The 18,806-nt window shown below is 37.8% G+C and overlaps 1 protein-coding gene across 1 annotated transcript in view; it reads left to right on the plus strand.

Annotated features, from left to right (window-relative positions):
* The window catches only part of shot (dystonin-like protein short stop), a 695,338-nt gene that overhangs the window by 577,429 nt on the left and 99,103 nt on the right, over positions 1-18,806 (plus strand). Inside the window, exons 67-71 of the mRNA XM_067150176.2 lie at positions 8,172-8,445; positions 10,125-10,454; positions 12,312-12,856; positions 13,086-13,370; positions 14,196-14,355. Of these exons, the coding sequence (XP_067006277.2) occupies positions 8,172-8,445; positions 10,125-10,454; positions 12,312-12,856; positions 13,086-13,370; positions 14,196-14,355 (1,594 nt within the window). The remainder of the gene's footprint in view (positions 1-8,171; positions 8,446-10,124; positions 10,455-12,311; positions 12,857-13,085; positions 13,371-14,195; positions 14,356-18,806) is intronic.

Here is an 18,806-nt window from a genome sequence, read left to right on the forward strand (position 1 = left end):
ATAGTGCCAAAAGAAGCTTTTTCAGAGAAGTAAGAGGAAAGAGACCATGAGGAAGACCCTGGAAGAGGTGGACAGATTCAGTGTGGGAGTGCATAGAGAACAGGGGAGGAAGACCAGAAGTTGTACTTAAAAAGGAGAAGAGTGGTGGAGAGACGGAGAGTGATGGAGGTCCTTGATTCACAACCAGACGCAGGAAGCTGAAAACGGGAAATGAAGATGTTATAATGCTCTTCAGAAATGCTCACTCCTGGGTGTGGAGTTATTGTAGAGTGTTTTATTTTACAGGAACTGCTGTGTACTCTGCAGAAATTTATCAGTGGAGAAAAAAATGAGGTCAGCATTTATGTGATTAAGGATGGTAAAATTCAGGACAGTGCAAGGTTTCAAAGAATACATAATAAGAATTTGTGAAACAAACGAATGGGGAGGGGTGAGCCGTACAGTTGCGGTCTTAAAATTTACTAATTCTATTTTGGAAAGAATGATGTGAAGATGTCAATAAAGCATCCACTCTGATGGAACAATGTAGACGAGGTTGCACGTAAATATAGAAATGTAACATAAAAAATAACTTCAATTAAAGAGTCTTCTAGATGCGAAAAGGAACAAGTGATGAAGGAAAAAACTATAAGATATCTGAAGACATAAATTGACGACAGTAGGACAGACTGTAGGGGAAAAATTTGTTGCTGTACCTTGGAAGTGGATGGTAATGGGATATGAGCTACATTGTGTATAAGTTAAACTCATGAAGTCTCTAAAGCAGTGCTGGACAGGAGTAATTAATATTTTGAAAACCTTCTCTCTCTTCATAGAAACACTTTTGGTAATATCCTTTTTTAAGATGTTTGAATTCATTAAGGAGAATGGAGACAACAGCATAGACTAGAGCTTTCCTGACTGGGATAAAATGGCTTCATGGAATAAAGGGCTGTGTCTCATTTTTGTCGTCATTGACACCTTCTCCTGTATTAAGACTTCATAAAATAAGATTTTTCTTAGGAAATATTGTTCTTTTCTTTTGGTAGTGTTTGCATTCTTCCAAGTTTATAGATATGGGAAAGTTTTAAGGAAATTCATCCCCCTTTGTATTTTTTATATTTCTTGTCAGTTATAAATTTTGACCATGGAGAAAAAGTATAAAGCTATGAAAAACCTCCATTGAGTTGACATAACTTCATTCCTAACAAGTGGGCCGATGACCTTCGATGTTAGGCCCCTTAAAACAACAAGCATCACCATCATCATTCCTAACAAGTACTGATAGAGAATATATAGTGGTGAGCCAGTTTAATGCTAAGGTGTAGGATTGTTCCATCTGACAAGGCTTGTTACTCTCCTCCAGGTTAATGATGATAGAACATTGCTGGAACGAAGAATGCAGACCGATATTCCAGAGAAAACCTGTTCTGTTTCTACTTTGTGTAGTTTAAGATTCACATGTTGTGATGGAGATGTACACATCAGATGCATTGTGGAAAGTCCTTGGGGCTGAGCGAGTGGCAACGCGGTTTAGTTCATGTAGTTGTTGGTTTGCAATCAGGTGATAGTGGGTTCAAACCCTGCTGCTGGCACCCCTGAAGATGGTTTTTCATAGTTTCCCATTTTCACACCAGGTAGATGCTGGGGCTGTACCTTAATTAAGGCCATGGTCACTTCCTTCAAAGTCCTAACCCTTTTCTACCCCATAATCTTCACAAGACCTGTGTTCGTAGGTGTGACAGGCTGAGAGAGAGTGTAGAATTCTCAATAGTGTGGGAAGATGTTCTAATATTTCATTTAGTTTTCTATTCCATGGGCTTTTGTTAGGTTCTTTACAATCATCATAAAGCGTTGTATACAGGCATTGAAGGGAACTAGAGCAATCCAGACAGATAAAAAAAGTAGGCAGATTGCTCTGTTTTGTGAGAAAATGACCATGTTCATTATGTTTCATGAAAAATATTACTGTATTATTATTCAACATTAAAAATTAATTTTCTAACAGTTAACTAAACAACAAATAATATCACTTTATGAAAGAAATAATGTTAAATGTAAACAGATAAAAAAAGAAGAAATGAGAAACCATTGAGAGTTGCTTCTTACAATCTTTCATTATTGTGACAGCAGATTTGCTTCTTTAAAGAATAAACAGTATAAGAGCAATTATCGAATGTCTGTTGTTTGTGATCTATTTAGTGAAGAAGTATGTTTCGTAGTGGACATTAATCTAGTTGTGTTTCTGATGTAGTGGTTTTATAATGAGTTTAAAAAGTTAAGTTGGGGAATGCCTATTCCAGTTAATGAATTTCCCTTTTCATGCCCCTGACTATACATTTTGAAGTTGACGTCTTTGTTGACATATGACAGCTGAGTGGTGATTATATGAATTCAAATACTAATTTAATACATATTTATGTTTTTATTTCGCTGCAGTAGAGTAGTCACAGCTATAGCCTGCTTGGCTAGTGTTTTAGGCCTAGTCTTCTGATATTTTGCACTGCACTGCTTTAAACCTGCTTTTATCACAAGAACAGGTTACACTAAGCAAGAAAGCTTTAAGGCACTGTGATTTATCTTGCCACTGACATTTTTTTCAGTGATGAGAATAAAGGCAATGCATGTTGATTGCTTTTATTGCATAATTTATTTAGTATATAGGATCTTTTTTTATCATTGCTATTCCTTACTGTCTATGTCAGATTACTTGAACCACATGCACTGTAATGCTTAAATTTAGTTAGATTTGTAAAGGCACAGGTGTCTCAGAGAAATGCCTGGTTCGCTATCAACTACTGAAAAATATTCTCTTCAGAGAGCCATCTAAAATGCCTATGGATGGGATCTACTGTAGTTCACGTGATGATGATGATGATGATGACGATAATTCTGGCTTCCTGGTTTTTGCGTAGGTACAATACCGTTTTTAACCATGTGTCAAAAATCCAAGATCTTTTCACGCTAGACATGAAGGAGTATGCTCTAATAAGAAATTTCACATGTTAAAATATGTTACAAGATGAATTCATTTTCTGGAACTTCAGACTTCTGCCTGTATAATTCACCCCTCTAATAAAGCAAGTATTTATTAAAGGCTCCAGTCAACATTTTCTCATATCTTTTTCACAGCAGTTCACAATATTTGTATAATGATACCTCTCTCAGTGCTATCTATCAAACGTTTATTTTTCTTGCTCAGAGGTGTTTATTCATTACCAGTATCCATTGTCAAAGTTTGGGAAGAATGAGGCACACTTCCATCCAAAAGTTTTGTGTGGGCAGAGCACACCTGAGAGTTATATACACAGCAGCATGGTTCAAGTTACTTGACACAGGCTGTACCTATTAATTACATTACTGTAACTGAGAAAGAGGTGAAGCATATCAGTGTTACTACTAATATTGAAGTCTTTGGTTCTTTTGAATTGATTGAGAATGAATGAATGAATGAATGAATGAATGAATGAATGAACATTTTGATTGGATTAGTGACACTTCATATATTCAAGCTAAGCTACTATTTTTTTCTGATACATTGGACATCTGTTTTATCCCGTATTAAAATCACATTCTTGGATATTTCTATGCTCACTTTAAAGTGAAATAATTTTTAATAATGACAGTATTTAAAAATGCAATAGAAAATCACAATTGGCAGGAGAAAATTTTTAAATCGTTCTGTTTCTTCAAATTTATTATTTTACTTTTCTTTTAGAAAAAGTTTTTGGTTTGAAGTTGACTAGTGAGGTTAATATAGGAAACGAGGCAATGAAGTTCTTTGGACATGATCCTTATAGTCCTTTAAAGGGACTGCTTAGCGGAAGTAGTAAAAGTGTGCTCTGTTCACCAGGAAGGATATGGGTTTGATTTTCCATCAGGAAATCGAAAACTTTAGAAACAAGATTTCGACTTCTACAGAGGCACATGACCCTGATGTTCACTCAGTCAACATCAAGAATAAGTACCGTACCATGCTGATTTCTATGACAAGAGGCAGCTGAGCATAGAACAAATCCCTCTTTCTCATTTTGTGCCAACATTATGGATAGTGGAAGCCTTTACCTCTAAGGGCTTTTATGGCCAGTACCAAGATGACCTTGCTTTGCTTCAGCCTTAAATTTTTTTTACAGAGATGTAAATTTTCTGTGTGTTTTGAACATTTTATAAATACAGTAGAACCTTGAATATACATACCCGGAAACTTCGTTTTCCCATATTATTCGTTCAAATTATGTGGTCACGCGAGCATCCTAATTAAATCATGTTGTAAAAATCCTGCATTATCCATTCCTCAAAGAAACTATTTACCAGATCAACCGTCCAGAAATTTCAGTTCCATCAACTCTAAATCCTCGATGTTGCATTTTTCAAGAAACTGTATCTCACGAAAGGACGTCTACAGCATACTTAAGGATCATGGTGTTAATGTCCCGTCATCGCGGTAATTTGAGGAAGTACTTTACTGGAAAAGCGATCGGCGGTGAACTTGCATAAGGGACCATCTTAGCATCACATTTGGGTGGTATTGTTTAGAGAATCCTCGGAAATCATAAAGCAGAGTGTATCCACAACAACTGGAAGGAGACAGAGCATATTTCAACAGCTCCACTTGAAGACTGAATGAGTTTCTTCAAATGTTCATACTTGCAAAACGTCTACATTATGTCCAGGGTTACATGTTTATTTTTTTACTTTTTTCGAGTGTATCGCCGAACAGGTTTTCGGCACTTCTCTCAGGGCACTGTGTAGTTGCTGGGCCTTCAGGCAGGAATCGAAACTGCTCCTTCTTAAGTAACACAAATTTATTATTTTAATATTATCATAAATGATTTTGTTACAGAGACTAGAACAGATGTTGCACCTAACATACACAAAGCCATGGGAGGTTTTGGGGATTGCCTTTTATTGTTTTGGGCCTAATATAAGACTGAGAATTTCACGTTTTTGAGTTAAAATGTTATAAAAACGGGAGGGGTTTTTTTTCTTTTTTTTTTTTCGCACGTTACATTTAGAAACTTTGTATCATTTCGCAGTCGTACCGACTTGTACACCGAGCACGCTTTCCAGCTGAGCTCAAGGTAGCGAATAACGGCAATTTCAGAAGCGTTAATGATATTTTTTTCTGTTTCCAATTTGATTGTGATTAGTGACAGGCAGAATTGAGTATAATGCATTCGAGAACTTGAGGTTCGATACTTACATTCTAAACCATATTCTCGAGTTCAACATAACCTTTAAAAGTCAATGTAGGTCTGATTTATGCGGTTCAAGATTTCCATAAACTGACTACGAATAGTATACCGGTGACCAATTTACAACGGAAGATTTAAAAAAAGGAATTTTGCCATCATGTTGGGCACTTTTATATCTAATAAGCTTTATTTTATTAGATTAGAGAATTAAAAAACTACTTGTGGTCGATTGTTGTTTGGCTTCGCGTTACGGGTATTCGATTTTTCGAAGAGTTTGACTGATCGAAGTTGCTGAACTGAAAGAAGTTTTCAGAGGAAACTGACGAAGTTTTCTCGGTAAACTGAAGGTAAAGTTTTGAGTTTTTAAAGTCGCATACCAGTAATTAATGTTTGAAGCTGGCCGCGCGGTCAAACTTGCCTGCCTTTCACCCGGAGGGCCCTTGTTCGATTCCCGGCCAGGTCAGGCATTTTTACCTGGATATGAGGGCTGATTCCAGGTTCACTCATTCTACGATTACCTTTAATTGAGGAGCTATTTAATGGTGAGATGGCGACTCCAGTCTAGAGAGCCAGGAATAACGGCTGAGAGGATTCGTCTCACTGACCATGCGTCACCTTGTAATTTGCAGGCCTTCGGACCGAGCAGCGGTTGCTTGGTAGGCAGAAGGCCCATTGGGGCTGTAGTTTGGTTTGGTTTGGTTTGGTTTAGGGGTGTTCGTAAGATTATAAGTATACATATTTTATTTTTGTGATGTTCAGCCAAATTGTTGATGGTTCCTTCTTTCCCGGATTTTTTCCCCGTGTTGTACGTTTTTTTCCATGGTCCCTCCAAAAAACGGAGAATTAGGGTTCCACTGTATACATGAATTAGGAATTTTAATTTTAAACCTATGTATTTTTTGTTTAACTAAAACACCATAATCACAGAAACTTGAGTAGAAAATATTGAGATAATTTGTTTACTTGTCTCATGAAGTAAGGTTTGCCATTTTCCTTCTAGAATACATTTTGAATAAAGTGACATATTCTGCTTTGTTTTATGCTTACCATTCTGTATGGCAATTGGGGAATATTTGGAAAATGCAGTCAGTAATGTTACTTGCTCAAATAAACTTTACCTAAAATTGTACCTAAATTTAGTATGATGTTCCTGTCACTGGAATGATTGTCCATAACTCGGCAACTAATGAAATTTAGTTTAAAATTGCTACTAAATCTGGCTTGTCCTTCGTTACATTATTTAGGAGTATGACGTACGTTGCTGTCAGATTCTTCTGTACATCACATTTCAAAGCAAGGCTACTGTTCTCATTCTACTGTCCATGTGTCTCACCTGTATACACCACATCTTTGGAAAATTATTTATATTAGGGAAGCAATTTGCTCTTTTTGAGAGGCTTTCCTGTTATGTTGTCTTGAGCACATTCTGCACAAAACCTGAAACTGAAATCTAGCAATGAGATTTAGGAAATAATTTCAAAATCTGTAATTCCTTATCCACCTTCTGAATTTATGAGGGGGGGATCAAATATAAATGGGATTTTATTTTTTATTTAAATTCATTTATTGAAAAACACAAGGCAGTTACAATTTATTTTTCCATATAGTTTCTTGCTTTGGAAATGCATTTGTCCCAGCATATGAGCAGCTTTCTGATGCCCTCTTCCTAAAAAAGAAAAGGGTCGTGTCACCAGCCAGTTGCACATGAAGTCTTCCACACTCTCGTCCTCTTCAAATCGTTGCCCTCCTAGAGCTTCTTTAAGCGGTCCGAACAAATGGAAATCACAGGACGATAAGTCCAGGCTGTAAGGAGGATGATCAAGTGTAGTCCAGTGCATTTTCTGTAGCTTGGAGACAGTTAGAGCTGCAGTATGGGGCCGCATTGTCGTGGAGGAGGACAACCTGTTGAATTGGTTGATCCCATCTTTTGCGGCGATATGCAACCCTCGCCCTGTTAAACAGCTTACAGTAGTAAGGAGCATTGATTGTAAGTCACTCATGCAAAAAATCATTCAGCAAAATGCCTCGCCGATTGAAAAAATGGTTACAAGAACCTTGTCAGCTGACAGTCAAGTCTTGGCTTTCACTGGTGCCTTTCCTCTGCTACTCCTTACTGGCTTTTTTGGATTCAGGAGTGTAGTGGTGGGCCCATGTTGTGTCGCAGGTGACGATCCGACTCGAAAATGTATCACCTTCTTCCGCAATCCTTGCTGTAAGCCTGTTGACAGACCCCCAAATGTATCATTTTCAGATTTTCGTTCAAAAGGCGAGGGACCCATCTGGAACACACTTTACAGAACTGTAGGTCATTTGTGATGATTGCTTGACAGCTCCCATAACTGATTCTGACTTGTTCTGCAATTTCTGATACTGTCGCCCGTCGATCGTCGTCGATAATGTCTTTAATCGCACAAATATTTTCGTCTGTAAAGCTGGTCCGAGGACGGCGATCGTGTTGCTGATATTCCACATGTTCTCGCCTTTCCTTGAACTTTTTATGCCAGGCAAACACATGTGTCCTTAACAATGTTTGATCACCGAATTGTGCATTCAATCTCTGGCAAATTTTCGCTGCTGGAACTCCTTCACAAGCAATTTTGTAATTATGCGTTAAGCAGTGAAGGGGTGCACCTGTTGCTCTGACATCATGAGCGTTACTGACGAAACGGTGGGAAATATCTAACAGCACACTCTCCCCACTCCTAACGGTCCTGCTTAAGCATATCGGAAGCGCGGGGCCAGCCCTACCAACTGTTGTTGTTCAGGAACAAAAATCCTGTTTATATTTGATCGACCTTCGAAGTGAAATTTTTAGAGCATTATTCCTTATAATATTTTTGTTTATGGCCTATAAGTTATTATAATCTTTATATTTTAAGACATATGAAAATGCAGCATTGAGTTTGTTCCTTTGAATTTATATTGTTTATCATAGGGGTTACTAATGATATATTTTTATTAAGTCTTAGAAATTGATTGATTACCAATGTTGAACAGGCAAGCACAAGAGCTGACTGAACGAACATCAGCTGATCAGGCAGCTGCCATTAAGGAGCCTCTTGCAGCAGTGAATCGCCGGTGGGATGACCTCCTCCGTGGCATGGTAGAACGCCAACGCCAACTTGAGAATGCTCTGCTAAGATTGGGTCAATTCCAGCATGCCCTAGCTGAATTGCTGGTCTGGATCAAAAAGACTGATTACACCTTGGATGAGCTGAGACCTGTGGCTGGAGATCCACAAGTTCTAGAAGTGGAGCTTGCCAAACTTAAGGTGAATATTGGGGAAAATTTGTTGGAGAAAAAACTTATTGCAGCACGAAAGTACAGGGTTATCGTAAATTAGTTATCTGAAAGTATCATTAAAGAATTCTGTGTATATAATTATTTTACATAATTTATTCCCAAAACACAAACTGACAGGACCTCTAGATTTATTTACAAATCTTCAATGTGGATTCCTTTTCTCACTTGGCAGATATCCCACCTGTATGAAATTTTTCCCCAGATATGCACGAGTATGTTCACAGCTACCTGACTGTCATTGATCTGTTCATGAAGCTCCTGAAAGAGTTGTAAAGAGTGGAGGGATGTACATTTTGTCTTTGATGTGATCCCAGAGAGGGAAATCAAAGTTGTGTTAGATCAGGAGATTGCGATGGCCAAGCTATGTTCCCACCATGTCCCAATCCGAAGAGGAATGGTGCAGGATAGATAAATGGTGACCTTGCTGTGGTAATACAGGCATACTCTATCTTGTTGGAACATAAAAAATCCCATATTCTCTCGCAGCTGTGCTATTGAGTAGTTTTGCAACATCTAGATATGCCGTAATAGTTATAAAAAGGAGAAGTGACAGTCCTCTCATGAAAAAAGAATGGTGCATAAACTTTCAGTTTTGGTGAGTCCCATGTATGTTTCAGACACTCCTTTGGTTTCTGTGTGCCCCATATCCTCACATTGTAGCATTTCACTTTACGAATAAGGGGGAAGGTTGCCTCATCACTAAACACAATCTTGTTAAGAAAATCATCTTCATTTTCCATCCTGTTCATCATGTGTACACAACTCATACCAGCTCTTACAGTCTAGTGTTGGCAGTAAAATTCTCGAGAGTCTAGTGTTAGCAGTAAAATTCTCGAGACCTTAGGCTGTGGAATGGCCACCTCTAAACTTGCTCTAGCTGTAGCCTTCTTTGGTTTTCATGCATACGTCCTTCTTAAAGATTTCACAAGGAGGTCTGCAAACGATGGGCACCGCTGCCTTCTCTCCCGGTGTGCCACACAACCTGTTTCCTTGAATCAATCATACCATGCTTTGATAGCCTTTACCTGTGATAGAGCCTTCTGATGTTCTGTTCTGAACTGTCCTTGTATGGTGACTTGAGATTGCATTCTGTGGTACCACAGACAACACGTACATGCACTCTGCACTGCTGTACACCTTTGTGGCGATTGCATCACATATGCCAGACGCATGAGTAGGTTGGACAAACATCTAAAGAAATTTTGTAATTAATTTTGAAGTCATTTAATGATACTCACAGGCAACCAATTTTGAATAACCTTGTATAATGTCAGAATGGTAAAGATTTAAATCAGAATTATTTATGTAAATGCCAGTCTAAAAATTCACAAACATAAGTTGATATTTATCAATGTTGAAGCAGACACAGTTGGAGTGTGTGTTTTGCATTTAAATTATTGTTTATAAAGTCATGTGAAAAAGTTAACCTTATTATTTTTCCCTTCCACTCCCATTTTGCGTGACCACTCGCATATAATTAAAAAAAAAGTGCTAAGCATGTGCTTGAAAAAGAATGAAAAAAAATTTCATATCTTAAAACCTCTTAATGATATTTAAAGTAACAGTTGTACAGCTGCCACATCAGATTTGTTTTTTTTGTGTTTTTAAGAAAGATCTCAGTAATAACATTTGCTTTTGGTCTTTTAGGTTCTTGTAAATGATATTCAAGCTCACCAGACTAGTGTTGATACACTAAATGATGCTGGCAGACAGATTATTGAGTCAGGTAAAGGCACAGACGAGGCCTCAACAACACAGGAAAAGCTCTCGCAGTTGAACCGGCAATGGCGAGACCTGCTCCAGAAGGCCGCAGATCGACAGTTGGAGCTGGAAGATGCTCTTCGTGAGGCTCAGCACTTCAATGCTGAGATTCAAGACCTTCTGTCTTGGTTAGGGGATGTGGATGGAGTTATCGCTGCTTCAAAACCCGTTGGTGGTTTGCCTGAGACAGCAACAGAGCAGCTTGAGAGATTTATGGTAAGCATTCTTTAGCATCAGTACAGATCTGTTCTACATCAGAAGTATCCTGTAAGTGCTTCATTTTCTAATATATAATTACTAGCACAATTATCAATTTTTTGCATTGAGTTTTCTGTCAATAGAAACATTTTTCTTTTGCATAATAATTAGGAAAATAAATTTTTGAAATTTTACTTTGTTCTTTGGCTTTCAAGAGAAATACCCTGAAGTGCCCATGATTTCCTTCTCTTTTTGGAGTTTTCTTTTACTTCACATTTGTTCTTACTATCTGATCCAAGTATTTGGTTGTACTCTTAAAGGAATCACCAGTCAATGCTGTAGAATTCTAACCTCTTAGCTACTCTGACTGTACTGTATATTAAATAAGAAGGTGAAAAGAAAATAGTACTTTTTAACAATTTGCTTTACGTTGCACCAACACAGATAGATCTTATAGTGATGATGGGGTGCGAAAGGACTAGGAGTGAGAAGGAAGCAGCCGTGGCCTTAATTAAGGTACAGCCCTGGGATTTGCCTGGTGTGAAAATGGGAAACCACGGGAAACAATCTTCAGGGCTGCTGACAAATGGTGGGGTTTGTATCCACTGTCTCCCCAATGTAAGCTCATAGCTGTGCAACCCTAACCACATAGCCAACTCGCTCGGTAGTCCTTGGTAGCTACCTCATAGTACGGAAACTTTACCCCATCTTTAAATAATGGTTTATCACTTGTTTTTTGAGGTAAAACATGTACAGCGCTTCACTTTCAACTGATAGAACAAGGCAACTAACTATTCCAAAATGATCTGATTGCTGCAAAACAGAGAAAGTTCCAGCAAAAGATGCGTATGATACCAAAATGCATAAAAAATGATCTATTATAGCACCTTGTAACGTATTGCGCCACAAAGTGTCATAAAATTTAACACATTCAGTGCCAGTTACTCAGACAGCTATCTAAATGCCCAGACTAACCATTTAAATGACGCTGCACTTCCAAAGGAGACTTACAAATTCAAGCATTGCTCCCAAACAATTACAATTACAGTTTTGTACATACCTTCCACTTGAAGGAATGATACCGATTATTATAGTTCCTAGGATCGAACCCATCACCCTCGGCTCAAAAGCCAGTGCTCTGCTGTCTGTGCCACTCAGGTTGGCACACAAGAGTTTCAAACTCTTATGGATGTTTTTCATCGTAGTTATGTTATTCCACGACACACTAATGACTTTTACGGTTTTTGGAAAGGCTAAAGTGCGGGAATTACTTCCTGTAGGAGTTCTTTTATGTGCAGGTAAACCTATCAACACAAAGTGAGCTCCTTCAAGTACCCTCAGACTGAACTAGAATTATGAAGGATGCCTAGCACTCTTTACTTGACCATGGCACATTTTCATTTGCAGAGGACATGGCACTAACACCAGATAAATTCAAACTATATAGTGTAGAGATAAGACAAGGCATTGTTATACTCCATCCACAAAGTGTGTGAAGTAGGTCCACACCTGTCAATCACATTGAGAAAGTGAGAGAGCTAACGAAATGGGTGGAGCCAAGTGGCTGAACAACTAATCACCAAATGTAGGAAGCTAAACGAAGACAAGGTTTCTCCTCCCTCCCATGCTACTCTTTCCCAGGTCTCGTGCTTCGTTGGACGAGGTAACCACGCCCTTGTATGCATGAACGTGTTTTCGCACTGGCACTTTGCAGACTTAGGGGTTGAATTGTTCAAAATATGTCATAACGGTTACTTGTTATCTAAGAGGGACTTCACTGTGATTGGTATGAGGTTTCCTAAGATATTGTGAGTGAGTGAGTGGTATTTCACATTAATATAAATAGGTAATATTGACATTTGGTTCTCTTTTCAGGAAGTGCACAATGAATTGGAACAGAACAGGCCCAAAGTGGAGACCGTATTACAACAAGGTCAGGAGTATCTTAAGAAGTCTGGAGCTTCTGCAAGCAATTTACAGCACAACCTGAAAACATTGAAACATCGCTGGGACAGTGTCACAGCCAGAGCAAATGACAAGAAGATCAAGCTTGAAATTGCTCTAAAGGAAGCAACTGAGTTCCACGATGCCCTTCAGGCATTTGTGGATTGGTTAACTAATGCTGAAAAGACTCTGAACAATCTAAAACCTGTGTCACGTGTGATGGAAACGATACTTGGTCAGATTGAAGAGCACAAGGCATTCCAAAAGGATGTAGGAGTTCATCGGGAAACTATGTTGAACCTAGATAAGAAGGGTACTCACCTTAAATATTTCAGTCAGAAGCAGGATGTGATACTTATCAAGAACTTGCTGATTAGTGTACAGCATCGTTGGGAACGAGTTGTCTCTAAATCAGCTGAACGTACTAGAGCACTGGATCATGGCTACAAAGAGGCACGCGAGTTCCATGATTCCTGGTGAGTGTAAGGCACAAACTACTTAAGAAATGGTATTGCATATCTGGATTAGTTTTAGAAAACCGGAGTGTTGAAGTTTACCTTATTTGCTAAAGGTGACAAGGATTTAATTCCTATTGAAATAGAGCTGTGGCTGATTGGGGAGTTAGTTATAAAATAAACTTGTTTAAAGTAATTCTGTATTGCAAATAGATGTAAAATTGATGAGTGTGTTCAATTTTTTTCGTAGGTCTGCCTTGATGTCCTGGCTTGGTGAAACTGAGAAGAGCCTTGATGAACTGAATGTAGAAGCCCTAGGCATTGGTAATGATCCTGAACGTATCAAAGCACGTCTTGCTAAACATCGCGAGTTCCAAAGAGCGTTAAGTGGAAAGCAAACAACGTATGATTCTACCATGAAGGCAGGAAAATCCTTGAAAGAAAGAGCTCCTAAAACAGATGAACCAGCTCTGAAGCAGATGATGACTGATCTCAAAAATAAATGGACTTCAGTATGTGCCAAATCTGTTGATAGGTATGTACATCTTTCTGACTACTGTAGAATCCCTTTTCTAACACTTTCCTGGGGTGTTTGATATTTGTTCTGTAAACAGGGGTTTTCCTTAAAAGGGAATTCATTAGCAACAGAGTAAATAACAATGTAGTTGTATCCTAAGCTAACAGAATGGTCATTCTTAGGGATAGGAAAACTGATCTAACAGAGAGATCGCTTGAGTGGAGTGATGTCAGGAGCACTGTTTGTGAGCGCTTTGGGTGGTTTTCCATGGTTTCCCATCTTCACATCAGGCAAACGCTGGGTCTGTACATTAATTAAGGCCATGGCTACTTCCTTCCCATTCCTAGCCCTATGCTATCCCATTGTCGCCATAAGATCCATCTGGGTCAGTATCTTCCAAACTGTCGGTGGAGAGATGACGCTTGCGGATGAATGAGCTTGAATTGAGTTTTTTTAAATAGGAAATAATATTATAATATAAAGTTTGAATTCAAGAGGACAAATTGGGGTTAAATATTCATTTACAAGGAAAGGAATTAAGGATGGAATAATTTACCTAGGGAGATTTTGATAAATTTCCAGCATCTGAAAAATAATTTTAGAAAAACTTGGTAAACTTATATAATTATGGACTCTGCCACCTGACCAACAGCCTTAAATGCAGATCAGTGATGATTGATGGAAATAAGAGAATTTCAAAATTACCTATCACAAGGAACACTTAGTATATTGCTCTCCATTTCATTAGTAGCTTACGCACAAAACATAAGAAGGAAAAATATCTGGTGTTATGAGTTGGATTCAGTGAACTTTTGATTATAAATCTATTTTGCACACTTACAGGCAGCGGAAGTTAGAGGAGGCTCTGCTCTTCTCTGGTCAGTTCAAGGATGCTGTTCAGGCATTACTAGAGTGGTTGCAGAAGATGGAGAAGGTATTGGCAGAAGAAGGACCTGTGCATGGTGACTTGGATACAGTCATGGCACTTGTGGAACAGCATAAGGTAATAGTGAAACGTAAAACATAATATATAACATATCTTATATTTGGTTATCCAAGTGTCACCTGGAGTGGTTGAGTAATACCCAGATAATTTAACAGGAACCAGGTATCCTAAAAGCTAGGTTTTTTTAAAATGTTCAAACTCATCAAAAAGTAACAAAGTTTGTTCTAAAATAAATTGCTCCATATGTAATGACTGTGACATATAAATGACATGTGAATACTAATGTAAAATAGTTAGTAATTTTATCCTGCATATATAGCAGTTTGAACGGGAGTGATTTCCTTATGGGGAATATTTATGTACACACCCTCCTCCCCCCATGGATACCAATTTGATAAGAATATGTGAGAAAAATTGTTGGAGGAACTCTCTCCTAGATATGGACATCCATGCTTTATGTTGTAACATCCATGCTTTGCATTGTAACTTCCATGCTTTCCTCACCTACCGAAGTTCCGTGCTTTGCTGTAAAGTTAAAGTAACCAGTCTATTCCATAACATCTCTGGAAACAAAGATGGCTATCATGAATATATCCTCACACTTCATATGTGATGTTTGGGACAAACAGATATTGAAGGACCTTGAAATTAGAGATGTGAACTGGTGTCGCATATACGAGCAGCATCTGTGGATGAATAGAACAAACTGGAGGAGGCTCGTACACAACCTCACCCGGCTTGCTGGAGCGAAGAAATAATGATGATGATGATGATGATGACTTCATATGTGCAATTATTACCAATATTATCCACAAAATCACTAAGAATGCAACATTTTGTGACCTAATAATATTCAAAATGGAGTCCTGAACAAATGGAGTCATTTTTAATGCAATACTATTATTATTTGCAGTTCCCTACTTCTTTACCACTGCCTCATAGGCATTTTTATAGGTGACCAAATTGAAAAAATCTCTGGAATACCTTGTTATGCAAGTTCAAGGTACTTGTGATTAATACACTAAGTCATTTATCTGCTGTACAATATTTACAGGAATTTGGAATTTATTTTATAGTCTAACAAGGATAATACAGCTCCTTTTAGAAAAATGGATTGACTGACATTTTTCCTGATTGAGCGTTAAACCATTTACAGCAGAACAATAAACTTAAAAGTTGAGTTAAGTCCTCTTGTAATCCAAGGCAATCATTAGTTGCATCAGTTCTTGTAAATAGTTTTAAATCATGTGTAAACATTGGAATTTAGAATGTGCAAAGAGCCCTTATAGTAGAAACAGCAATGGAATATTGTGAGCACCTTGTAGGACTGCACTTGTGACATTACAAGGGCTAGAAACATGATTGTGTTTCTTATCTCTTGTGTGTATGGTCTTGGAGATATGATTGAAATCAGGATAGAAGAGGTTCATGAATACCATTCACAGAAAGTTTTTTTAGTACAAGTTTATGGTCAACTGTATCAAAAACTTTGGAAAATTCAGTTCATAGTCAACCTGCCCATGATTTTCCACATCATTGATAACAAATTGGTAATATAACATGAAGTTAGTACAGGTTAGTACATGTTGCTCTTCTGTTAACTTTTGCTTGAAAAGGTGTGTAACTTTATTAGTTTGGTATTGAATGTTCAAATAGTTTTAGTATTTGAGAGATATTTGTGACAGTTGAAAAAACAAGTATACTTGTTTCTTCTAGTCAATAAATAAAAGTTTATTTGCAATTCAAAATTGCATGACATCATATTAAAACAACAGTACATGTTGTGGCATCATTAGGCCATCTTCAGCTGTTTAGAAATAACTATCATGAGTAAAATAAACGTTCATATGACATATTTTTAAATTAAATAGGTGTGTGCCAAAACATCATTAGATGAAAGTTTCTTGATGTGGTATGATCAAGTCAGAATGAGTCTGATATTGAACAGTTTTGTGTAATAAATGATAATGATATTATAATTAAATTAATTTTTTCTGTTCCTTAAAAATTTCTTTCATGTAACATCATCATCATCATCATCATTTTCCATTATCCAGCTGTAGCCAGGTTGGGGCAAATATGGTTCCTCTCCACTTTGTTCAGTCTTTCCACCACTCCTCCAACACTGTGTCCCATTGTAGGTTTCCTTCTCTAATACTGCGTTGGATTGTGTCCTTGCATCTCAAGCGTGGTCGTCTGCAGCCTCTCCTTCCTTGCATTTGCATTTCCATCACATTTTTTTGGCATTCTTTCATCACTCACTCGCTTTATGTGCCCAAACAGTCTTAGTCAGCTCTTCTGAATTCTATTCTTTTTTTTCCACTCCAACTTCTTCTTGGATTTTCTCATTCCTTAGTTTGTCTCTTCTACTCTTCTGCATCATACTTCTCAAGAACTTCATTTTGGCTGCCTGCATTCGACTCTCCTTCTTCTTTGTCATTGTCCAAGTTTCTGCTCCGTAAGTTGTTATGGGTATGTAATACATCTTGTACATAGTTTCCTTTGCTTCCGTTGGCACATCTTTGTCCCATGACATGTTTCTTACACTGTAATAGAAACAGCTTCCAGCTTGAATCCTCTTACTAATTTCAGCATCCAATCAAGCATTCTCCATTAATTCACTCTCCAGGTATTTGAACGTCTCCATTACTTCCAGGGGCTTGTCTGCAAGTCTAATCTGACCTTTCCCTTCTTTCTCCCCTCTAGACATAACAAGAGTTTTACTCTTTTCTGCACTTATTTTCAAACTACATTCTTTGATCTTTCCATTCACTACATCCAACTGTTCTTGAACATTCATGTCCTCTTTTCCCCAGATCACAATATCATCTGTAGATAATAACATGTTCATTTCTCTTCCTCCATGTGCTGATTTTGCCGTTCTCATGATGTCATCCATTACTATTGTAAACAGAATTGGCGATAAAACACTTCCCTGTCTCAGCCCACTAGTGATTTTGAACCAATTTGTCCTGCCAACTTGTGTTTGTACGCAACTACAATATTCCTTGTACATTGCCATGATCATTTTTATTAATCCCTGTTCAATTCCTTTTTGCACCAGACTGTCCCGAACTTTAGTCTTGGGGACACTGTCATATGCCTTTTCAATGTCAATGAAAGTCATCACCATATCTTTCCCATACTCCCATTGCTTTTTCATTAGTTGTTTCATAATGAAAATGGGCTAAGTTGACTTTCCACTTCTGAAACCAAACTGATTTACCTGTATCTGATTTTCAACCCTCAACCTCATCCTACTTTCCACTATCCTCTCCATTATCTTAGAAACATGGGATATCGGAGTAATTCCCCTGTAGTTCTTCAATACTTTCTTATTGCCTTTCTTGAAAATTGGGATGATTATTTCTTTTTTCCAATCCTCAGGGACCTCCTTATTCTCCCAGACAATCCTGAGAACTCAATATGTCCACTGCAGACCTACAGCTCCAGCTGCCTTTATCATCTCCACTGAAATTTCATCTATTCCAGCAGTTTTTCCATTCTTCAGTTTTTTTACTGCCATTTAAATTTCATTCATTGTAATTTAGTTATTCATTTCTTCAACTAATTGCCTTTCCTGGTGGTCCGTTGAATGACTGTCATTAGTTCTCATGTTCAGCAACTTCTGAAAATGCTCTCTCCATCTATTTCTTATTTCTTCTGGCTTTGTTAATATTCTTCCACCTTCATCCTTCACAAATCAGGTGTGTACTTGATCTCTCTTTTTGTTTCTTAAGATACCATACAATAATTTCTTGCTGCCCTGCATATCATCTCTCAATTTCTGTGTGAATAGGACCCAGCTTTTCCTCTTTTCTTCCTCCACAACTATCTTGGCCAAATTCTTTGCCTCCACATATATTTTTTTTTACTTTATTCAGTCTTTGATGTTTTCCATACTTTCCATGCCATTTTCATTTCCTTCACTTTAATCTTTACCCTATCATTCCTCCAATGTGTCTTTTTGTCTTCCACATTTCCTGATGTTCTACCACACCTTTTCTGCACATCCAACCAATGCTTCCTTAAATCTTTTCTGTTCATCTTCAACATTCCCCATCTCTGTCCTGGGTACCAAGGGTATTATTTCCCTTTTAAATTCTTCTTGTTTGCTTTTCTCCTACATTTCCCATACTTCATTTTTCTCTTCTTAATGGGTTTTTTTCAATCTTTCCCACTTTCAGTTTTCTATCACAACTCTATGATCTCCGCCAAGGGCTTCTTCTTGCATGGCTGTAACATCTAAAAGGTTCTTTCGGTGTTCATTCTCTACAATTATATAATCAATCATGGCCTTTGTTCGTCTGTCTCCCCAACCATACCATGTAATCTGACTGTTCTTCCTAAACCAGGTGTTTCCAAAAATCATTTGGTTTCTCATGCAAAAATCTACCAACAACTCGCCTTCTGCATTTACATTTCCATATCCAAATGGTCCTATAACATCTTCCTTTGCATATCTTTCCATTCCAACTTTTGCATTTAGATTTCCCATCAATAGCACT

This window comes from Anabrus simplex, chromosome 6 (genome assembly GCF_040414725.1).
Source record: "Anabrus simplex isolate iqAnaSimp1 chromosome 6, ASM4041472v1, whole genome shotgun sequence".
Taxonomy (NCBI): Eukaryota; Metazoa; Arthropoda; class Insecta; order Orthoptera; family Tettigoniidae; genus Anabrus; species Anabrus simplex.